Here is a 25220-nt window from a genome sequence, read left to right on the forward strand (position 1 = left end):
GAGTTTTTTTTTTTAGCACATGAGTTATTTTTGAAACAAATCCCAGAATAATGTGTAAATTCTAAGACTATGTGGTGTTTAAAAATTTTTTCTTAAATTGGCATTCTGTCACTATCTCTTTGATACATTGCCCTTGGTGATTGTGCTTTGTTTCACTGTCTCATAAAAATAATGTAAAAATGATTTTTCCTTCATCGTCTATTTTATCATTATAAACAGGATGTACCTGAGTTTGTTCATCTATATGTTCTTTAGAGTTCCATAAGGGATAGGCAGTGTCTGTGGCATTTATTTGTTCTTAAGGCTTTGGGGTGAATGGGAGAGACAAAGGAGTAGGCTGTGAATGTAGTCCCAGCTGGTGTTTTGCTGTGGTACTTAAAAGTGGATCGTTTGACCCAGAAAAGGAAATTAACTATAGTTCTAGAAGTTAAAAAATTATTTCACTTGAGATGTCATGCCCAATTGTTAGTCTCTCTCTCTTTTTAAAATAGCTAGTTGACTGTAAATTCCTTTCCCTCTAAGAGTGTGACTGGTATGTGGTATTCGTAGTACAATCTCATATAATTCATGTTCCTTCCTTCCTTCCTTCCACCCTCCCTCTCTTCTTCTGCTCCCTCCCTCTGATAGTATTGAGGAGGGGATAGAAGAAGAGGGACGTATATTACAATAGATTTTATTATTATATAAAATACATATTGTGTTTTATATACATAGCATATGTATAGGTATATGTGTAGGCATTTGAACTAAGGTAGGGGATTTTTAATGTTTTTTGTGCCATGGACTCCTTTGGCAGCCTGAAAAGTATGGACCTCTTAAGGTATTTTTAAGTGCATAAAATAAAACACATGGGATTATAAAGGAAATTATTTTGAAATAAAGTTAGAATAATGTTAAAGCTTGTAGTAGCATGTGTTTCTTAACATAATAAGGAAAAGTTCTAGCAACACAGCTAACTTTCACAGTAGTGATTATACATGATATTTAAAGATCTGCAACAACGTGATGTGAAAATATCTGATTTATTTTAATGTCAAAAGTACAAGTCATATAATTCTCCTGTCGTTTGATGCCAACATCCATAATTGAAGGTGGTGCTAAATTTCAGTTAGGGGATAGTGAAAATAAACATGTGATTTCCCCCATACCCCACCTCTGCTATCCAAGTTCCTTGAATTCTGTCCATGGACCCCTTGGCTGTGATCTCAGATTAAGAACATCTGGACTAAGGCTTTGTTTGTGTTCTGGGACGCTTACTTTGAGGCTAAAGGGTTTGAACTTAGAATATAGTCATCAGATGAAATGTTTTTCAAACAATGTATCTGCCAATTTTAGTGGCTTTTAGAATAAGCCATAACAATCCAATGATGCTAGATTTCCAAACGGTCTCAGTATGCATATTGTGATAACTTTGTCTCCTTTTTCCTTCTTGGGCTGCCTTTTCTTATTATATATTAGTTTGTAATTAATATAAAGTATTTTAAGTAGTTTCTAAGCATCCATGTTGGCTATTAATATCTTCTGCATTTACTTTTTTTTTTTTTCTTTTAAAAAACATTTTAATTCTTCTGCAGGATTCGGAAACTTCAGATACGAAATATCCCGCCTCATTTACAGTGGGAGGTAAGAATTTCTATATTTAAAACTAAGATTTTAGTATCTAAGCCTATTGGTAGTTTTTCCAAGGGTTTTTCTCCTTCCAACTCATGGATGTGCTAGAACACACATGGTTCTTCTCTTTCATGGTCTGTGTCTTGCATTGGGCTTTGCTTTGTAAGAGTATACTATATCTTTGAAAACAATCTGCTCTTTGAGATATTTAAAGTTGAAGTAAGTTCTGGGGTAACTGCGTAAACTTGCTCATTCAATCACATCCCACAGAATCTTGTTTGAGATCTTTCTGATGAGTTTTGCTAATTGTATTTAAATATGAAGTTCCCTCCTTGGCAATTTTTTAAAGAGCAAATAACTGCTATTTATGCTTTATTTTAAAATGTTACTATGCTTTCTTTTGCTCACATGGTGGCACTGTAGTAATTGTATATAAACACAAACCTTTTAGCACAATTGAATAGCCTGTGTCAGCAATTTCCAAACCATGTTGATGATGTCATGGTGAGAATTTGAGACCCCAGTAGTTGAAAAGATAAAAGGAAATGTCTGTTGACTCTTTCAGATGATGAACCTGAAAATTCTTAAAAGCTACTTTGGAGAAGGTGGTGCAGGGAAAACTGCTCAGCTTTTGTGTATTTTTAACATAAAAATCAAGAGTAACTAGCTTTGTGTGTTTCACATTAGTGTTCCAAAATGACATTTGAAGAGTCACTAAACCAGAACCTTCATCAAAATGCAAAGAATGGTTAAAAGGTTTCTTTGGTGGTGAGTTTAGGAAAGCTGGCCTGAGGTCTCATTCTCCAAGGTTCCAGTTGGTAACAAATCACTTATGCTCAGAAAATTTTACAGCACATTTATTTTCAGAACAATGTTATTGAATTTAGTCTTTGTAGGACTTGGTTCTTTGGTCTATGTTGAATATTTTTCAAGTTATATAATGTATACTTTTGTAGATAGAAACAGTGACATTAGATTAAACTCAATGCATTTTCTTGTTTTAGTTTAACATTTGTTTAGGAAATTCAGTATCTTGGAGGATGAGTCCCTGAATCAAGTGTCATGGTATCAAGATTACTGGTTTAATCCCCTTTTTTATTTGTGTGGTTTTTTTAATTGGAGTATAGTTGATTTACAATGTGTTAGTTTCAGGTGTACAGCAAAGTGATTCAATTTTATATACATATATATACACATATATATATTGGGTTGGCCAAAAAGTTCATTCTGGTTTTTCCATAACCTCTTATGGGAAAACCTGAATGAATTTTTTGGCCAACCCAATATATACATATATTCTTTTTCAGATTCTTTTCCATTATGCGTTATCACAAGATATTGAATATAATTCCCTGTGCTCTACAGTAGGTCCTTGTTATTTATTTATAGTAGCGTGTGCATGTTAATTAATCCCTTCATTTTAACATGGGCTGTGTTAAATATGATTTTCTACTTGGGAACTAGATCTAGTGTAATGTAGCTTTCAATGAAAGAGTCAAATGGTGGCAGCCAATTTTAAGTAAGTGAATTGTCAGTGTATAGCATATCAGCTATAGGCAAGTGGTAGTTTCCTTATAATTCATTCATAGTATCTCTTCAAATTTAGATTGCAGTGGCTTCTTGAGCATTGTTGATTCTAGTTTTGGTGGCTTCTCAAGATTTTAGTTCATGGCATTCTTCTTCATTCTGGGTAAAATTTAATCTGTGAGAATAAATCTTTATTTGCCACATCTAACTTTTTTTTTAAAATTTCATTTTACCCTCCCCCATAGTCCTTTGAGGTAAGGTGAAGTTGGTGACATTATCTCCATTTTCAAATGGGCAAATACGGGCCCACTGGGTTCAAAGAATTAAGTAAGAACAGATTCTGAATTTAAAGAGACGTGGAACTAGACTTTGAAACTCTTGACCTTTGACCCCTTTACAGTTTAAAGGATGGTTTGAAATACTGATTGACAAAAACTATTGAGGGCTTGTTAGGAGTAGGATGAACTATTGGGATATTTCCTTTCTTTGAAGGCTTGAATGACCACCATCTGTTACTTCCTTTTTGAGGAGTCACTTTGTGTAACATTTTATTTGTACACACTGAGCCTGCTGGTTGTCTCGTGCCAAAGCCTTATAGAAGGTGATAATTTTGCAGTTATATGTCTGGACTCCCTTTATAATGGAAAAATTAGACTTTGAATCCACGAATTAATCTTAGAATCACTGAAAATGTAATGACCAGACATTACGTGCCTCCTGATTTGACGCAATAGGAAATACATAGCAACATAGATGAAAAATTCTTGTCAAAAAAACAGAGGTTTGACTGGATTCAATTTCAATCTGACTTTGAGTTTATAAGAAGTATAGACAGTAGGGGCACAAATGAAATGATGCCATGAAGAAACACCTAGCCAGTTCCAGAATATGGGACATTCCACAGGACAAATGACATTGTTTAGTAATCAAGTGATGGCATATTAAAAGGGAAGGGGACTGTTACAGAATAAGACCTATGAGAATAACAAAAAAGCAAGCATACACCTGCACTAAGTTATTTGTGAACCATGTAAACAGTCCTTAGGAGCAGCATGGAGTATCTAGAAAAGCCTTAGAGTTTTTTGCAGGAGGCTTTTGGCGTCAGACTTGGGATTACATCCCAGCTCCACTGCTTACTAGATATGTGATCTCTGAACCATTTTTTAAAATTGTCAAAGCCTCATTTTCCTCCTTTCTAACATGGGGATGATAACAGCCACTTGATTGGGTTGCTATGGGCATTAATAGGATTATGCATGCTCAAACCCTTAAAAAATGCTTGGTACATATAAGTGCACCCTACATTTTAGCTATGGTATGAACAACAAATTCATTTCCTCCCAACTTAAAGTTCTTGTGCTTAACTCAGATGCAGCCTATAGCACACACAAAAAAACAGGTATTATACCAGGGGGAATTAAATGTGGAGAATCACACAGTTGCTAGAGGGCTGAATGAGCAAAGACGGAATCCATAGGTAGTGAGGACTATAGCAGCTCCCACCCTGAGGCTGAGTGGGGAGGAAAGGGGTTAAGGGAACAGGGTGAGGTTATCAGATCCTAGAAGCTTGAAGGAAGAGCTCCGAGTAGCTGAGGGTGAGCAAAGGATGCTCCCTGGCTGTGGCTGGTGCCTGGGATGGGGGAAGAAGGGAAGTGATGAAGCTGGTTCTGGGAATGCCCAGAGCCGCTAGAGTCCCAAACCCATGGCTGTTAGGATGATGCTGATAAATGGGAAGGAACACGTGTCACCTCCACTCGTGCTCTCCAGTCCCCCTCTTGTGCATTCTGTCAGCAGAAACCACCAGGGAATGGCTGGCAAAGGTGCGATAATAGGGCAGAGTCCCAGTCCCAGCATCACAGAGTTGGAAGGTGTATTTGGAACTGAGAGCTTAATTTCCAGTCAGAGTCCTATCCCAGAAGTGAAAGTTCCTCCCCTGTTCTGCCAGTGCTCTTCTAAGCCATTTTCTGTGAGGTCATCAAAGAAATGACAGAATCTGGGACCATGGCAGAAACACCATGAGATAACAGTGCTATGAGGCATTTTATAAGGTCTGTAACTGGATTGTTGATTATCTTTATACCACTGTGATACTTTATTTTATGTTTTTATTTCTTATTTACATTACCTTTTTACCACTAGATCCTGCTGAATGACACACGGGGATTCCTCTCAAGTTCTTGGAATACCACGTCATGCACGCTTTGTGTGTCATGTGGGGCTTAAATGATTTCTAGCCCATTAGTTTTGGTTGATGGTAAAGTGCACTCAAGTGTTCTGGACTGGCTAAATGTTTCACTGCTTAAGTGTTTTGGCAGATAAAGATATGGGGAAACTAACTTTTGGAAGGACCTGCTGCTGGAGAATTAGGTAGGTTTGTTTTTTCCCCCAAATAGGTGGAATGTAGAAGGGAAATAGAAGAAACTGTTTCTACTCCCCCTCCAACCCTCTTGCCTGAGGTACTGGAAGAATAGATCTGTGGTGTGACCAGAACTGGAAGGGCTCCTCTACAAATAGTCCTAATGTTGGACAGATCTGCATCCTCAGATGCCCTAAGGGATGTAAACGTGTGTGATAAGGGTTTGAGGGAACACCTTGGGCAAACACCAAAGAGGTGAAGAAGGGATAGAGCCCCAGAACACTTGACTTTAAACACCTTTGAGAAGAATCCTTTTTGTTTTGCCTGACTCAGTGTCTTAAATTGGCCCCATTTCCTGAATTTAAGGGGTATCTTTCTTCATTTAAAAAATAAATTGCCAAGGCCTTAGGAAAGGACTTCTCAGAGAGAGTTTTTCCTAATCTTATCATCTTAATAGTACTCTCCAATCAAAGTTATTAGTACTCATAAAATGTTAAAAGGGAATACCCTCCTGGAAGGGAAATGTAACGCCCATTAATTATGTAAATGAAGGGTCTAGAGTAAAGGGCAAGTTAGGTTCTCATTTGGGGGTCAGGTATTGAAAGTAGAATGATGCTTCCACAGAGGTTAGTGTCTGGCAAAACAGACTGAGCTACTGAGTTAGTGGTTTGCATCATAAGGCCCTGACTGCCCATGCCTGGAGTGACTGTATTTTCTGAGGCAAAGTTTTGAATATATGATCTGACAAATACTTATGGGGAATGCATAATTTAAAATTACAACTTGCTGGAAAATGCAGAATGTCTGTTGGCTTTACCTCAAGGCCTGGATATCAGATTTTTCCTGGACTTAATTGAGGTGAGAAGATGAATATCTTGGGAAGAAACTCTGAAGAGGTTTCCACACTGTAAGATCCATTTTTCTGCCACATGTGTTGTCTGGTGTGATTGAGTAAAGGAAGTGGAAGCTGTCTCCTGGCCTAAACATAGGGGAGTAAAGGGGGGCTCTTCATAACTAAAGCATCCTCAAATTGCATCCAGGCTTCTGACATACCAGGGGGTTGGTCTCTGGTTCTTGACATGGAAAGCAAGTAACCAGTATGCTGAAAATGAAAGCCCCAAACTACAAGTCGAACATTGCAATGTAAAATATTCTTTGCTTTTTTTCCTCAGCAGAGTTATCTTAATGATTTCTCTTTCGAAGTTCTTTTTGGTTGTTCTGTGTAAGCTTGAGGCAATTTTTGGAAGTAAGTAGATCTTGTAGGAAATCTTAAAAGGCTTTTTCTGTTGGGCCATAGGATTGCCCTAACAGAACACTTTCTTTATTGAAACACTTTGGCTTGTTAGTTTGAACCCACCCCCTAGTAACCAGTTTGGAGAAAGTTGACTTCTAGGGCATAAGGAATGTTAGAAAGCCTTGGCTTCTTTCATGATGAAAAGAAGTTTTTTCTCTGAAGTTTGGGGGTGGGGAGCGTGGCATGGGTGGTAAAATAAATGTAGTGGGATGAGGCTGAACTTCCCTGTAAATTACACTCAAGCGAGTTACATCCACTCTCTGGCAGAAGGGCTAAAGCTTTAGAGAGATGCCTGTGTTTCAGACTGTAATGAAAAATACACTGTAATAGGACACCTTGTGAGATGAGGCTGGTACTTATTTTTTTTTTAACTTAATTTTATTTATTTATTTTTGGCTGCACTGGGTCTTCGCTGCTGAGCGCAGGCTTTCTCTAGTTGCGGCGAGCAGGGGCTACTCTTTGTTGTCGTGCACGGGCTTCTCGTTTCGGTGGCTTCTCTTGTCGCAGAGCATGGGCTCTAGGCACGCGGGCTCAGTAGGCGTGGCACACGGGCTTAGTTGCCCCACGGTCCGTGGGATCTTCTCAGACCAGGGCTCGAACCCGTGTCCCCTGCATTGGCAGGCGGATTCTTTTTTTTTTTTTTTTTTTTTGCGGTACGCGGACCTCTCACTGCTGTGGCCTCTCCCATTGCGGAGCACAGGCTCCAGACACGCAGGCTCAGTGACCATGGCTCATGGGCCCAGCCGCTCCGCAGAATGTGGGATCTTCTCGGACCAGGGCTCGAACCCGTGTCCCCTGCATCGGCAGGCAGACTCCCAACCACTGCGCCACCAGGGAAGCCCCAGGCAGGCGGATTCTTAACCACTGCATCACCAGGGAAGCCCCTTAAAGGTTGCCTTTTGCAGCAGACATCTTGGAGTCGTAATGTAGTAGCAGAAAAACACTGTTCTGGGTTGGTGATTTTCAAAGTTCTCTCTTTTCTTTGGAGGAGATGGTATGGCAGAAACCTGGTATGTGAATATAGATAAAGTTAGAGTTATTCAAAGGTGGCATAGAACCTTGCCTGCTGGTTCCCTCTTTGGCCCCCAGGGAATCCCTTGGGTGCAGGTGTGATATTGTGGTTTATAATAAAAATATATATTTGCTCTTGGTCCGTTTCTGACCCAGAGCTCCTTAAAACCCTTGGAATTTCGTAAGTGGTGAGATGATGAAGGTGTCTTTCGTTAAGTTAATGATATGACTTTTGGAAACCGCTTAAGGGTAAGAGCTACTGACCAGGTGATTAGAGGGTTAGAACTTTGAGTCACAGTGTGCTGTCACCCACCCCTGCCTCCGGGGACGGGAGAGGGTGCTGGAGGTTGAATTAGTTGCCAATGCGAATGATTAATCAATCATACCTATGTAATGAGGCCTCATAAAAACCCCAAAGGACTGGATTTAGAGAGCTTCCTAGTTGGTGAACATGTGGGGAAAGTGGTAAAGTGTGGAGTGAATGGTGCGCTCGAGAGAGCATGGAAGCTGCACACCCTTCCCTCACACCTTGCCCTAGGCACCTCTTCCGTCCGGCTGTTCCTAAACAATATTCTGGTGATCCAGTAAGTAAAATGTTTCTGTGAGCTCTTTGAGCTTCTCTAGTAAATTAATCAGACCCAGGGAGGGCTTGTTGGAACCTCCTGTCTGTAGTTGTTTGGTCTGAAGTACACGTGACAGCCTGGGCTTGCATTTGGCTTCTGAAGGGTGGAGGGCAGTCTTACGGGACTGAACCCTTAACCAGATTCTATCTCCAGGTAGATAGTGTCACGTAGATAGTGTCAGAAATGAGTTGGATTGTGAGACGTGCATCTAATATCTAAGAGTTGTTTATTGGTGGTGTGGGAACACCACCCCTCCACACTTTGGAATTGGGTCCAGGAATCTGAAAGAAGAGGTTTTGTTGGACTGTTTGAAGATCACCATGGCTTCAGTGAATTTGAGTATGAACAGTTGTTAGAAGTAGTTGATCTCTGTCAAGTAATTTTGAAGGAACTTTTACAACAAGTATGAGACCGTTGACACTGATAGGGGATCTTTCTTCTCCATGGCCTGACTCTGAGCACTGGCCAATAAATAGCTGACTCTTACTGAGCACTAATGTGCCGGGTGCTGAATTAACTTGTTTTAATCTTCACCACAGTCCCATGTCCCCATTTTACAGATGAGGCAGCTGAGGTCAGAGAGGTGAAGTAACTTGCCCAGGGTCATGCAGCTGGAAAGTGGTAGAGTTTCTGCTCTTAATCAGGTTACTCAAACAGAACACTTCCCCTGAAAGGTAAGTTTCTATTTCTTAAAATTATCATCATTTATTTGCTTTCACCATGCCCCTGAAGGCTGGACAGTGAACCCAATAGAAACTGGATCCTCCCTAGGTCTGGAGGAAATATGTGGTTATGAGTGATGAATGGGCTTGGACAGGTTATTTGGGGAAGTTATTGGTAAACTGTTCCATTTAGAGAACGGAGGGTGGTAGAGTTCTTCATGCATCGTTGCTCTGGGACGGGCCAGGCTTTGCTTCATGAGAGATGAGCTGGTGCAAGGGGTTTGGGGAATACCAGTGTCTCCCTGTGACCCCTAGGTGAGTGGTGTACAAGGCACATATTTCTGCTCCTAATCTGCTCTCTCCCTGTGTTTACCATGCCCTTGCACTCAATGCCTGGACTTGTATCCTGTGCTTTATAGTTCTTCTGGGATGGTCATCTCAGAGATCTCTATGCCCTTTATTTAAACTTTTTATTATGGAAAATATCAGACATAAACAAAAAGAAAGGCTAATATAATGACACTCAGTTTCAACCATTATCAATATATAGCCAGTCTCTTTTCTTTTTAATAACTCTAACCTCTTCATCCTTTCCCAGACTACTGTACATAAAGTACATCCTAGACATCACGTCACTTAATTCAGTAAATACTGAATGCATCCCTAAAAGTTAAATGTCTCCAAATTAGTTTGCTAGGGCTGCTGAACAAAACACCACAAACTGGGTGGCTTAAACAACAAACTTTTAATCTCGTAGTTCTGGAGGCTAGAAGTCTGATAACAAGATGTCAGCACATTTGGCTCCTGCTGAGGGCTGTGAGAGAAAGATTTGTTTGAGGCGTCTCTCTCTTTGGGTAGTTCCTTGGTTTGCGACAGTGTAAATCCACCCTTCATGTGGTGTTGCTGCTGTGTGTGTCTGTGTCCAAATTTCTCTTTTTTATAAGGACACCAGCTCTACTGGATTAGGGACCACCCTAATGACCTTGACTACCTCTGTAAAGACCCTGTCTCCAAATATAGTCGAGCTGTGGTGCTAGGAATTAAGACTCCGTTCTGTGAATTTTGGGGAAGACACAGTTCAACCCATAACAGTCTCTTTAAAAAATAAATGTATTAAATGAATAGTAACTCTCACATATCAAATCTAATCATTCATATTTCCTTGATTATCTTTTTTAAAAAAACTATTTGAGTCAGGATCCAAATAAGATATTTTTCAAGACATTTAATCAATAGGTATGTCTTTTTTTTTGGGGTGCGGGGGAGGGTGTAGTGTATTTGTTGAAGTTGGTTTATTCTGCAGAATGTTCCCCATTCTTACTTTGCTGAACTACATCCATGTGTGGTGACTTACCATGTTCCTCTGACCCTTGTGGGACTTGGATTAGACTCAAGTTCACTTTTGGTTTGTTTGCACAAGACAAAGTAATAGGTGGTGCTGTATTCTTATATCAGGAGGTACATGATGCCTGTCTTTGGGTTATGAAATGCCATTGATCATTGCTTAGATTCATTGTCGTGTGGCTGCAGGATGGTAGTACTCTAATTCTACAATTTCTTCATGTATTAGTCAGAATGCGTTTGTAAAGAGGAACTTGTCCTTGCAGGCTATTGAATTACTCTACTGAAGTACGGTTTGTGTAAGAGAGATAGGAAAAATACTTCATTCTTTCCACTTATTTACTACCTTATAAATATTGGGTGCCTTGGCATCCTACAAGGGTAACCAATGAGTTGTTTTTGTTTTTGAATCAATGAGTTTTTGTGTAACTATGAGCTAATGAGCTTAAACACACTTGGGTTTCAGAATTACTGGAAGCATTCTTTTTTAAATTATTTATTTATTTATTTTTGGCTACGTCGGGTCTTCGTTGTTGCATGCGGGCTTTCTCTAGTTGCAGCGAGTGGGGCTGCTCTTCGTTGCAGTGTGTGGGCTTCTCATTGCGGTGGCTTCTCTTGTTGCGGAGCATGGGCTCTAGGCTCGCGGGCTTCAGTAGTTGTGTCACATGGGCTCAGGAGTTGTGGCGCGCCGGCTCTAGAGCACAGGCTCAGTAGTTGTGGCGCACGGGCTTAGTTGCTGTGTGGCATGTGGGATCTTCCCGGATCAGGGCTCGAAACCGTGTCCCCTGCATTGGCAGGCAGATTCTTAACCACGGCGCCACCAATGCAGTGCCTGGAATCATTCTTATTGATACTGAAATTCTCCTCTCCTGAGAGGCCTGTCCTTTTGATGCTTCCTCAATAGTGATAGCTTCCCTGATGGTTGGTTTAAGAAATTCCAGGTTTGTCACGTACATTTCCTGTTTCAAGGGGTGGAATCGGCCCTTTCTTCAAAAAGCCTGCTTTCTTGGGAAATGGTATTTAGAGATCACAGTGTGATCGTGCTCCTCCTGGGACCACGTGTGTTGGTATTTCCTTGGTTGTTCATTTTCTTTCTTTTTTAAAAATATTAATTAATCAGTTAATTAATTGGCTGCGCCACATCTTAGTTGCAGCGTGCGGGATATTCGTTGCTGTGTACAGGATCTTTTAGTTGTGGCGTGCGGGATATTCGTTGCTGTGTGCGGGATCTTTTAGTTGCGGCATGCGGGATCTAGTTCCCTGACCAGGGATTGAACCTGGGCCCCCTGCACTGGGAGCGCAGAGTCTGGACCACCAGGGAAGTCCCGGTTGTTCATTTTCTTTGCAGCATTTATGCCCTCAGTTCCTTTCCCTGCAGGTTTTAGTCATGGTTACTCTTGTGTATTATTACCCAACATGTGCTTCTCCATTCTTAAATGTGAACAAATCTGTGCACCCTTTGTTTTTCCTCTCTTAGAAGTTCCATTTGTTTTCTACTTGGAAGCAAACATTCACTTGAATACCCATTGAATTTAAGGTGTCTAAAACCGATTTTTTTGCCTCTCGAATCATCGCTTTGCTTTCTCTGTGAAATTTAATATGACTTAGGTCATGTGGGCTTAGCCTTGAGGTTATCCTTCACTTTCCTCCCTTTTGCTCTCTGGCCACAGGACACCCGGTGTCCTTAAGGTCCCCCCACCCCCACCCCATGCTGCCTTTGGTGCGCTTTCCTGTACCCATGGCCACCACCCTGTAGAGGAGTCAGTCGTACATCAACCAATTAAAGCATCTCACCAGCTGTAAATGGGAAAAACAGCCCATAGGCACAACCAGCCTATGGAGGGGTGGCCATAGAGGGCTACTGTTGTGTGTTCTCAAGCTTTAAAATCATCTTTAGGGGTGCCTGAGCACTAATTTTAAGATTCTGTGTTAGTGCCAAGTTGTGAAATTGCTCTTTCAATTTCATAATCTGCAAATGAGTCCTGTAACTCTTCAAATGAAAACCATTGGTCCTTTCTGTCTGAATTACATTAAACTATCCACAACCACAAACAGATTACTTATGGTTGTAAATAGGAAAGGTCATAAAAAAAGAGGTTTTTGGTTTCAGCAGTATTCACTTGAAGTTATGGGAGATTAAAGAAGAAATAATTGGTAAATCTCTGTTTCTGGCTTTTTTTTTTTTTTTTTTGACTTAAACAAGAGAAGCTTATTCTCTCACAGTTCTGGAGTCTGGAAGTCCAAGATCAAGGTGTCAACAGGATTGGATTCTTGCCTTTCTCTGGCTTTCAGGTGACTGCCTTCTCACTGTGTCCTCACATGGCCTATCCTCTGTGTGCACAGAGCCCCGTGTCTCTTTCTCTCTCTCTTTTTTTTTTAATTGGAGTAAAATTGTTTTACAATGTTGTGTTAGTTTCTGCCGTACAATGAAGTGAATCAGCTGTATGTATACCTATATCCCCTCCCTCTTGGACCTCCCTCCCACCCCATGCCACCCATCTAGATAGTCACAAAGCACCAATCTGTTTCTGTTTAGATTGGCGATTAGGAATACGTGCGATCCCATGAATAAAGACTGAGAGGAAAAGAAGTTAACTGCTCGTGGGTGGGAGATAGTGTAGTAGTTATCCAGACTTCAATGCTCCATGGCCAAACAGCCAAAGTGACTTTTAAAAAACTTCAAACATTTTTAAACTTTAAATCTTTTTTCTGCACATGATCCAATAGATCTTTGTTTTAAACTCTCAAGAGCCTTAAAAATACTTACCCTTGTTCTTTTCTGTGCAAAATGGTAACCTAAGTGTGAAGTAAGAGCCTTGTCGGCCTGATTGAGAACATCGAGAGAGAGGACCTTTGTCGTTTTCATTGACAGCATTTCTGATATCAGATACATGGTGTCTTCTCCAATACCACTTCTCTGACCCTCCAACAACAACTAGGTGTCCTACAATTCAATTCAATTCTGATGCTAACTATCGGATTTAGTGTCAGACGCCACAGGTTAAGGGTTCCGTCTCGCAGGACTGCCCTCATTTCAGGTGCCAGGTGCAGTGGGATGCCAAGTCTCCTCACCTTTTTGCCTGGCTGATTATAAATCTGGATGGAGGGTCCCACAAGGCCCCCACTCCCCTTGGTAATTCACTAGAATGGCTCACAGAACTCAGGAAAAGTGCCTTGCTTACTACTACTATAATTTACTATAAAGGGTACAACTCAGGAACAGCCAGGTGGAAGAGGTGCATAGGGTAAGGTATGGGAAAGGGGCGTGGAGCTTCCATGCCCTCTCCGTTTCCCATTCTCCCCACATTGCCGCATGTTCACCAGCCCAGAAGCTCTCCGGACCCAGTCTTTTTAGGTTTCTATGGAGACTTCCGTACATACGTGGGATTGGTTAAATCACTGACCATTAGTGATTAACTCAGTCTCCAGCCCCTCTCTTCTTCCCGGAAGTGGAGAAGTGAGGATGTAAATTCCAAACCTCCAATTGTGCCTTAGTCTTTCTGACGACCAGACCTTCATCCTGAAGCTATCTAGGGGCCTACTGAGAGTTGCCTCGTCAGAATAAAAGACACTCCTGTCACTCCTATCATTCAGGAAACTATGGGATTTAGGAGCTCTGTGTCAGGAACCAGGGACAAAGACCAGATATGTATTTCTTATGACACAGGAGACTATCTTATCCTCAGTGCCTGGCATCACTTGGCATAAAACTTTTCGAAGAATGAGTGGTAGAATAACAACTCGAATTGTAATCATACACTTCATTCTAGAAGGGCATTCAGGTAATTTAGGAGAAGGCATTCATAAACCAAGTAGACTACCAAGTAGCACGAGTTGAAAAAGGAGGCCAAGAAAAAAAAAACACCCCCAAACAGAAAACAAACAAACAAAAACTTTGGTGGGATCAAAGATGATTTAGGAATAAGGTTAAAAATCACCCTTGTGTCCTACACAGTGCTTTGGGCTCTCCCTCCCCTTTCTCCGCTGCTTTCTCCTACCTCTTGCTGCGGTTACCAGTTTATTATGAAGGATCCAAGTCAGGAATAGCCAAATGGAAGAGATGCATAGGGCAAAGTATGGGGGAAACGGCATGGTGCTTCTTGCCCTCCTACATGCTTCCCTTTTCTCTCTCCCTCAACTTTTTTTTTCTTCCTGTTTTTGAAAGCACAGAAGTACATTTAAACAAAACAAAACTCCGAGTCCCACACTGAAGTTTTTACTTCTTGTGACGCCTATTAGAGAGCAGTTGAACTGAATCAAATGTGAGTTTTGTTCTATTAACGCTGTGATGTGTACAGTAGTGGATCAAACTCAGTGGATATCAAAATGAGGTGTGAGAGTTAACCTATAATTTAATGGGACAGTTGTGTCTCTCTTCCGCCCCCCCCACAGTGAGGGTTTCTTCTTTAAACAATAGTGAAGGGAATTCCCTGGCGGTCCAGTGGTTAGGATTCGGCACTTTAACTGCGGTGTTCTGGGTTCAATCCCTGGTCAGGGAATTAAGATCCCACAAGCCGCATGGCGTGGCCAAAAAAATAAATAAACAAACGAACAAACAAAAACAATAGTGAAAACTTCAGTTTAAGGAGAAAATGAGTCAACTATTTCAAAATACTGAAAAAATTAAGAATGTTTAATTTACTCATATAAACCATTTAAGAACACACATAAAAGGACAACCCAGAAGGGCAAAAGTCAAAACACTAACAGTGGTGTGATAGGTTTGTAGGTAACTTTTATTTTTTTACCTTCTTCACAGGAGCTCTATTTTCATCATTGAGACCCCTTTCCTTCTCTTTAAGGGGATTTAACTTAAATACTTTCATTGGAAACTCAGATTGAGTGTATTTTAAGGATGAATGTAGGGCTCATTTGATAACCAAAATAGGGATAAGTTACTGAGTCCAAGAAGAAAATGGAGGGAAATAAGCCTGATTTTAAAGAAGAAGCTTTAAGATTGATGGTCAGGGACTTCCCTGGTGGTGCAGTGGTTAAGAATCCGCCTGCCAATGAAGGGGACAGGGGTTCGAGCCCTGGTTGGGGAAGATCCCACATGCTGTGGAGCAGCTAAGCCCGTGTGCCACAACTACTGAGCCTGAGCTCTAGAGCCTGCGAGCCACAACTACTGAGCCCACACGCCTAGAGCCCACGCTCTGCAACAAGAGAAGCCAGCACAGTGTGACGCGTGTGCACCTCAGTGAAGAGTAGCCCTGTCTCGCCGCAACTAGAGAAAGCCGTGTGCAGCAATGAAGACCCAATGCAGTCAAAGATAAAGTTATTAAAAAAAAAAAAGATTGATGGTCAGGAAAGCTTACAATACTCTGTCAGATACAGGTAAACTACTAGATAGGAAATCTCTCTTAACATCCTTCAAAATAATTGAGTATTGAAATCCATTGAAAGTGGCATGCCTTTCAGATAAACTGGGGGCCCCTGATTTGTTCATCCTAGAAGAAGGGAGTCTTCAGGATTCAGACAGGACAGTATGTTATAGAGACTTGGGTTACAGGGTTACAGAGACATATATACAGTATGTTATAGAGACTCTATAACATACAGTATGTTATAGAGACTTGAGGAAGATGTTAGTCTTGTTGTTTTTCTTTATGACTCTATCATGTTCTTTTTTTTTTTAAACATCTTTATTGGAGTATAATTGCTTTACAATGGTGTCTATCATGTTCTTGATGTCATCCTGCCAACTGGCTTATTATAAAAAAAGTATGGAATTAAATATGCTTGAAAATGGCCTTTTTGGGGGGTAGAAATTTCTTTGAGTTTTAACATGTATATATTTGTGTTCTGCCATTGCAGTCAGGATATAGGATAATCCTATTGCACCAAAAAAAACACCCCCATGGCAACCTTGGGGGTGTTTTATTTGCTGCCCCCACCAACAAATAAAGAGTTGGTGTGTGTCATATGATAAATATGTTTAACTTTATAAGAAACTGACAAACTCATCTCCAAAGTGGCTGTACCATTTTTACATTCCCACCAGTAATTTTTTTTTTAACATCTTTATTGGAGTATAATTGCTTTACAATGGTGTGTTAGTTTCTGCTTTACAACAAAGTGAATCAGTTATAAATATATATATGTTCCCATATCTCTTCCCTCTTGCCTCTCCCTCCCTCCCTCCCTCCCACCCTCCCTATCCCACCCCTCTAGGTGGTCACAAAGCACTGAGCTATCTCCCTGTGCCATGCGGCTGCTTCCCACTAGCTACCTATTTTACATTTGGTAGTGTATCTATCCCACCAGTAATTTTTGAGTGATCCAGATGGTCAGCATCATCACCAGCATTTGGTATTGTTGTTGCTTTTTATTTTAGCTGCTCTAATAGATGTGTAGTGGTATCTCATTTTGGTTTTATTTACATTTATGTAATGGCTAATGATGTTGAGCATTTTTTTTTTTTTTTTTTTTTTTTTTTTTGCGGCACACAGGCCTCTCACTGTTGTGGCCTCTCCTGTTGCGGAGCACAGGCTCCGGACGCGCAGGCTCAGCGGCCATGGCTCACAGGCCCAGCCGCTCCGCATCATGTAGGATCTTCCCAGACCGGGGCACGGACCCGTGTCCCCTGCATCGGCAGCTGGACTCTCAACCACTGCGCCACCTGTTGAGCATTTTTTCATGTACTAATTATCTTCTGCATATCCTCTTTGAAATGTCTGGTTACCTTTTTTGCTACTTAATTGGGTTGTTTTCTTATTATTGGGTTTTGAGAGTTCTTCATCTGTCATGGATACAAGTCTTTAGCCAACTATGTGATTTGCAGATATTTTCTCCTGATGAGTAATTCTTCCCATTCCCTTATCATTTTCTTTATCAGAACAAAAGTTTTAAACTTTAATGAAGTCCAATTTATTTATTTCGACCATCCCCCCTTTTTGTATAGTACTTTTGGTGTGTTGTCTAAAAACTGTACTTAAATCTAGCCTATGAAAGTTTTCTCCTGTTGTGAAGTTTTACAGCCTTATGTTTTTTTTTTTTTAATCTAAATTTATTTATTTTTGGCTGCGTTGGGTCATCGTTGCTGCACGTGGGCTTTCCCTAGGTGCGGCCAGAAGGGGCTACTGTTCATTGCGGTGTGCAGGCTTCTCATTGTGGTAGCTTCTCTTGTTGCAGAGCACGGGCTCTAGGCATGTGGGCTTCAGTAAGTAGTTGTGGCACGTGGGCTCAGTAGTTGTGGCTCACAGGCTCTAGAGCACAGGCTCAGCAGTTGTGGTGCACCGGCTTAGTTGCTCCATGGCATGTGGGATCTTCCCAGACCAGGGCTCAAACCCGTGTCCCCTGCATTGGCAGGAGGATTCTTAACCACTGCACCACCAGGGAAGTCCCTAGCCTTATGTTTTACATTTATACCTATGATGCATTTTGTATTAATTTTTGTATAATGTGTGAGGCTTAGGCAGACACATTTTTTTTGCATATCGATGTCTAGTTAATCCAACACAGTGTGTTGAAAAGACTGTCCTTTCTGCATTGAATTGCCTTTGCGTTTTTGTCACAAATCATTTGGCCATGTTTGTGTGAATATTTCTGGATTCTGTTTTGCTCCGTTGATTTATATGTCTATCCTTTTGTCAATACTATACTTTCTTGGCAGCTGTGGCTTTAAATAGTAAGTCTTAAAATTGGGTAGTGTTATTCTTCTAACCTTATTCTTTTTCAAATTGTTATAGCTATTCTAGTTACTTTGCCTTTCCATATATATTTTAGAACCAGTTTTTGGTTCTCAAAATTCTGCTGGAAGTCAACAAGTCCTACATGTGTTTTGTGAGATTCATACCAATGTATTTAAATTGGGGGGCCTGCTGTTATAAATGATTTTTTATTTTAAACTGTAAAGTACACATAAAATTCACCATACTAACCATTTTAAAGCATATTGTTCAGCAATGTTAAGTATATTTACATTGCTGCTAAACTAATTAGTTCTAAAAGTTTAAAAAAAAATGTTATATTTTGTTGGCTGCTCTGCAAGGCTTGGGACTTTAGTTCCCTGAGCAGGGATTGAACCCGGGCCCTGGAAGTGAAAGCTCTGAGTCCTAACCCCTGGACTGCCAGGGAATTTCCCTAAAAGTTTGTTTTCTTAATAGATTGTGTGAAATTTTCTACTTAGACAATCATGTCATTGCAAGTTGGCATAGTTTCACTTCTTTTCCAATCTATATGCCTTTTGTTTCCTTTTCTTGCCTTGTTACACTGCCCGAGTTCTTTGAATGAGAGTAGACATCCTTGCCTTTTTCTTACCTTTTGTGAGAAAACATCCAGTCTTTGACCTTTAAGTAAAATGTTAGCTGTAGGGTTTTTGTAGATGCCCTTTATGTGGTTGAGGATATTATTTATATTCCTAGTTTGCTGATCGTCTTTATAATGAGTGAATGTTGGTTTGTGTCAAATGCTTTTTCTGCAAAAATTGATATGAGCATACATTTGTTTTAGGCTGTTACTACGATGGATTATATTGTTCTTCAAATATTGAACCAATCTTACATTCCTGTGATAAATTCCACTTGGTTGTGGCGTTTATTCTTTGAACATATTCCTTGATTCAATTTGCTCACTTTTTGGTTGACAGCTTACTGTATTTCTCTTGATGAGGGATATTTGTTTGTAGTTTTATTTTTTTGTGTTGTCTTTGACTTTGTTATCAGGGTAATAAACCCTCAAACTGTCTTGTGAAGTGCTTGCTTATGTGTTCTGGAAGAGGTTGTGCTGAGGTGGTGTTATTTCTTTAAACGTTTGATAGCATTTGCCAGTGAAACCACCTGAGCATAGAGATTTCTTCCTCAGAAGACTTTTTATTTTTTTTAGCTCAAATTCAGTCTTTGAAAATAGTTACAGGGCTTTTTTGGCTATTTTATCTTGCGTAGTTTTGGTGATTTGTAGTTTCTGAAAAATTGGTTCATTTCATCCAAGTTGTTGAATAGAGGTGCATAAAGTTTTGCAGTATTCCCTCATTATGCTTTAATTGACTTGGGGTCTATAGTGTTATCTCCTTTGTTCCTGATATTGGTAGTTTGTGATCTCTTGCCCCCCCCCCCCGCCCCCCCTCTGTTTCCCTCTCTCTCTCTCATCATCTTTGTCAGTCTGGCCAGAGGTTTAATTTATTTATTTATGTTCCTCCAAAGAAACAGCATTTGGTTTCATTGATCTTTACCTTCTTTCTTTCTTTTCATTGATTTTGCTCTTCAGTATTTCATTTATTCTGCTTGTTTTGGGTTTATTTTGTGCTTCCTTTTGCTAGTTTTTTAAGTTGGAAGCTTGGGTTATTAATTGGAGACCTTTCTTTTTTTTCTAATGTAAACATATGATGCTATGAATTTCCCTTTAAAGCACTTAATCCCATAAATCTTGGTGTATTTTTAAAATTTTTGTTCAGTTCCAAATATTTTCTAATTTCCCTTGAGACTTCCTCTTTGACCTGTGGATTTTTTTTTTTTTTTGGACTATGTAGTTTAAATTTCCAAATGATTGGAGATTTTCCAGTTATCTTTTTGTTATTAACTTCTAGTTTAATTCCATTATGGTTCGTAAGCATACCTTATATGTTTATATTTCCTTAAAATCTGTTGATACCTGTTTTATATCTTTGTTTTAGACAGATACAGTATATCTTGGGAAATGTTTCATGTTGGGTAGAGTGTTTCTTTTAAACATTTCTTGGGAAATGTTTCATGTTGGGTAGAGTGTTTCTTTTAAGTTTTTTCTAGTCTCTACCTACTAGATACCAGCAGCTCCCTGCCTGCCCAAGTTGTGATTATCAACAATGTCAACAGACATTGTCAAATATCCTCTTGGGGACAACATAATCCCCAGTTGAGAACCACTTTCCGGTAAGTAATGTGTTATTTTTCTCTGGCTGCTTTCAAGGTTTTTCTTTGTCTTTGATTTTCAACAGTTAGTTTATGATATGTCTGGAGATAGATTTCTTTGGGTTTATCTTGTTTGAGGTTGTAAAGGGAAAGAACCCAGTTTTCCCCCTGTGTCGGGAGAAACCCAGTTCTTTCCTGTTATGTGTTTTTTTTTCCTGTGTGTCTCCTTTATTACTCAGAACACTTCACTTCTGTCACTCTGGTCACCCAATGTGTGGCGATGTTTCCCTTCAACAAGCAATTCTCTGCAACACCAGCTGGCTGTCCTACAATTTTAACTGAATTTTTAACACTTTCTACCTGGAGATAATGTTAGGTCCCACCGGTTAAGGGCCTGTAGCCTCAGTAGTCCCAGAAGACGACACCCTGCCCTCGCCTTGCATGTGTCAGTCACAAGCCTGGGTTATCATCACCTGTGCTTCTGACCAACTAGCTATAGATAGAAGGTTCCAAAGACCTCGCTCCTTGGGTTTGACTTATTTGCTAGAGTGGCTTACAAAACTGAGGGCAACATTTACTTACATTTACCAGTTTATTAAAGGATATAATAAAAAATACAGATGATTAGCCCAATGAGATATATATAAGGCGAGGTCTGGGAGAGTCCTGAGTGCAGGAACTTCTGTCCCTGTGGAGTTGGGGTACATCACCCTCCCTATGTGGATGTGTTCACTCACCTTTAAGCTCTGTGAACCTCCTACTCTTGGGATTTTATGGAGGCTTCTTCTTGTAGGCATGATCAATTATTAACTCCATTTCCAGCGCCTCTCCCCTCTCTGGAGGACAGGGCACGGGGCTGAAAATTCCAGGCTTCTGATCATGGCTTGATCTTTCTGGTGACCAGCTCCCAACCAGGAGCCATCCAAGAACCTACCTAGAGTTTCCTCAGTAGAACAGGAGATACACCTAGTGCTCCTATCACTTAGGAAATTACAAGAATTTTAGGAGTTCTGTGCCAGGAAGAGGAGGGGTTGAGGCTGGGAGACCAATATATGTATTTTCTCACAGGGGTTCACTGAACTTTTTCAATCTATAGGTTTATATCTTTTGCCAAATTTGGAGAATCTTCAGTAACCATATATATATTTTTTAACATCTTTATTGATGTATAATTGCTTTACAATGTTGTGTTAGTTTCTGCTGTATAACAAAGTGAATCAGCTATATGCATACATATATCCCCATATCCCCTCCCTCTTGCGTCTCCCTCCCATCCTCCCTATCCCACCCCTCTAGGTGGACACAAAGCACTGAGCTGATCTCCCAGTGCTATGCAGCTGCTTCCCACTAGCTATCTATTTTACATTTGGTAGTATATATAAGTCCATGCCACTCTCTCACTTTGTCCCAGCTTCCCCTTCCCCTTCCCCATGTCCTCAGGTCCATTCTCTACGTCTGCATCTTTACTCCTGTCCTGCCCCTAGGTTCATGAGAACCATTTTTTTTTTAGATTCCATATATATGTGTTAGCATATGGTATTTGTTTCTCTCTTTCTGACTTACTTCACTCTGTATGACAGACTCTGGGTCCATCCACCTCACTTCAAATAACTCAATTTTGTTTCTTTTTATGGCTGAATAATATTCCATTGTATATATGTGCCACATCTTCTTTATCCATTCATCTGTCGATGGACATTTAGGTTGCTTCCATGTCCTGGCTATTGTAAACAGAGCTGCAATGAACATTGTGGTACATGACTATTTTTGTGAATTATGGTTTTCTCAGAGTATATGCCCAATAGTGGGATTGCTGGATTACATGGTCGTTTTATATTTAGTTTTTTAAGGAACCTCCATACTGTTCTCCATAGTGGCTGTATCAATTTACATTCCCACCAACAGTGCAGGAGGGTTCCCTTTTCTCCACACCCTCTCCAGCATTTACTGTTTGTAGATTTTTTGATGATGGCCATTCTGACCAGTGTGAGGTGATAGCTCATTGTAGTTTTGATTTGCATTTCTCTAATGATCAGTGATGTTGAGCATCCTTTCATGTGTTTGTTGGCAATCTGTATAACTTCTTTGGAGAAATGTCTATTTAGGTTTTCTGCCCATTTTTGGATTGGGTTGTTTGTTTTTTTGATACTGAGCTGCAGGAGCTGCTTGTATATTTTGGAGATTAATCCTTTGTCAGTTGCTTCGTTTGCAAATCTTTTCTCCCATTCTGAGGGTTGTCTTTTCATCTTGTTTATGGTTTCCTTTGCTATGCAAAAGCTTTTAAGTTTCATTAGGTCCCATTTGTTTATTTTTGTTTTTATTTCCATTTCTCTAGGAGGTGGGTCAAAAAGGATCTTGCTGTGATTTATGTCAAAGAGTGTTCTTCCTATGTTTTCCTCTAAGAGTTTTATAGTGTCTGGCCTTACATTTAGGTCTTTAGGAAATATGGAACGCTTCACGGATTTGTGTGTCATCCTTGAGCGGGGGCCATGCTGATCTTGTCTGTATTGTTCCAATTTTTAGTATATGTGCTGCTGAAGTGAGCACTTCAGTAACCATTTATTCAAAGATATGTTCAGCAAGTGTTTTTCCTTTTTCCTGTCTTTCTGAGATACCGATAACGTAAATTAGGCTTTTGGTATTTTCCCACAGGGCTTTGAGCCTCTGTGCATTTTTTCTGTCAGTTGTTCAGATTGAATAATTGCTATTGATCTGTCTTCGTGAGCAGTGACAGTTTCCTTTGTTGTTTCCAGTCTGCTATTTTGTTCATCCAGTGAGTTTATTTAGGGTTATTGTGTTTTGGTTCTAAATTTTTATTTCTTTTATACCTACTGTTTCTTGGACATTTTCTTTCTGTTCTTTTCAAGAATGCTCACCCTTTGTGGAACATTTTTATAATAGTTTCTTTAAAGTCTGTCAGATAATTCCAACATCTTTGTCATTCTTGGCATTTGCATTTGTTGATTGCCTCATCCCCTATGAGTTGAGATTTTCCTAGCTCTTTATATAAGTAATTTTGGATTGTACCTTGAACATTTTGAATATAATATTATGAGACTCTGGATCTTGGTTCAAACCCTATGGAGAATGTTGATAATTTCATTTTAGAATACAGTTTGACCCAATTGGCTTCAGGCTGCAAGTTGCAGCCGGCCTTCTGTGGATTATGGTTCCAATTTCACTTCATTTTTGAAGCCTTTGAAGTACTCTTTGGCTCTGTCTCCTGTGTGTAGTAGCACTCAGTGGGTGGCCAGCTTGGGACCTGGGTGATGATCTCTCCCATGGTTCTGCTCTCAAAGTCTTGGGTATGCTGTTTGTTTTCTGATGCAAGCATGTGCATATTGGAGCTAAATCCAGGATTTCCTAAACAGCTTCATGCAGTTGCTTTCCTGAGCTCCTCCCTTTGCATGATCTGATTAGTACTTTGATTCTCAAGGGCTTCTCTTTCTGGTTTTTCAGCCAGAAAAGATAGGGCCTTGGTTACCCTGCTTGGTTGTACACTTCTCATGACTGCACTCATGTCTGGGGCTAAGTGGCAGGAAGACAGGGGCAAAAAAGCAATAAGATTCAACCCACCCCCTTGGAACCATAGTTCTTCCCCTTCATCAGAGTTTTAGGTACCCCTTTCCTGCTCTTCAAGCCAGAGCTGCAGGACTTCTCCTCGAGTTCTGTCTGTGCTCAGTAACAATTTCCAAGTGTTTGTTTGTTTGTTTGCGGTATGCGGGCCTCTCACTGTTGTGGCCTCTCCCATTGCAGAGCACAGGCTCCGGATGCGCAGGCGCAGCGGCCATGGCTCACAGGTCCCGGACCGGGGCACGAATCCGTGTCCCCTGCATCGGCAGGCGGACTCTCAACCACTGCGCCACCAGGGAAGCCCCAATTTCCAAGTTTTAAACTGCCCCAAGTCCAGGCTGGGGCATACCAGAGGGAAGAAGGGCAGAATAAATCATCTCATGTTTGGTGGTACTTTAAATTCCCCGCTCCACCTGCTATCATCTACTTTTCTTTTTTTTAAAACATAAATTTATTTAAGTTTATTTTTGGCTGCGTTGGGTCTTCGTTGCGGTGTGTGGGCTTCCCACTGTGTGGTGGCTTTTCTTGCTGTGGAGCACGGGCTCTAGGCGCGTGGGCTTCAGTAGTTGTGGCTCGCGAGCTCTAGAGTGCAGGCTCAGTAGTTGTGCACAGGCTTAGTTGCTCCACGGCATGTGGGGTCTTTCTGGACCAGGGCTGGAACTCGTGTCCCCTGCATTGGCAGGCAGATTCTTAACCACTGTGCCACCAGGGAAGTCCCTTATATACTTTTCAGAGTCTTCAAATAGTTGCGTCATACATTCTGTCCAGATTTTATCCTCATTCCATGGGAGAAACAGGGTAGACTATCCCCACTCAGTTTATAGTTTTCTTGTTACTTTGAAATTTCAAGAGGTTAAATTATCTCTTGAGAAATAAATGATATTGAATCATTTATTTCTTAAGAATAGAGTAACTATTAAGTAACTTGCTTTAAGGGTTTTTTTTTTTTTTTCTCATAGGCAACCCTTGGTTGAATTAAGGCTGAGCAGGCACTTAGCTATCATTTACAAAAAGAAGCTTGTATTCAAACTGTCCATGTGATCCAGTACTGGAGATGTGTGTGTAAGGCTAAAAGAGAGATAATTTCACATTTAAATTTATAAAAGCCTTCCCCTTTTGCTCTTTTCCTATTGCTTCCCACCTCTGACATGAATGAACAAAATATTCAGGGTTAACGTGGGGGAGGGAGAAGTCCCCAGGCAGGGGGTTTAGAACAGTAAACCAAGTGGGAATGGCAGGGCACTCTTAATCCTGTTTCTAATTTTAGCAGCAGCAGCCAGAGAGGCAGGGTTGCCTCAGTACTCGAGGTATTTTTTTCCCTTTTGTATTTTTGTATTGCTGAATGGCCTACTTGGTCTTACCCAAAAATACAATCTTACTATTTAGAGTTACTCTCAT

At 40.5% G+C, this 25220-nt stretch overlaps 1 protein-coding gene across 2 annotated transcripts in view; it reads left to right on the forward strand.

Moving 5' to 3' along the window:
• Positions 1-25220, forward strand: part of IGF2BP3 (insulin like growth factor 2 mRNA binding protein 3) — a 137063-nt gene that overhangs the window by 36335 nt on the left and 75508 nt on the right. For both annotated transcript variants that reach the window (XM_079931035.1, XM_079931036.1), the window contains exon 3: positions 1575-1623. In XM_079931035.1, coding sequence (XP_079787161.1) covers positions 1575-1623 — 49 coding nt within the window. The remainder of the gene's footprint in view (positions 1-1574; positions 1624-25220) is intronic.

Source organism: Stenella coeruleoalba, assembly GCF_951394435.1.
Source record: "Stenella coeruleoalba genome assembly, chromosome: 9".
In the NCBI taxonomy this organism is placed as follows: domain Eukaryota; kingdom Metazoa; phylum Chordata; class Mammalia; order Artiodactyla; family Delphinidae; genus Stenella; species Stenella coeruleoalba.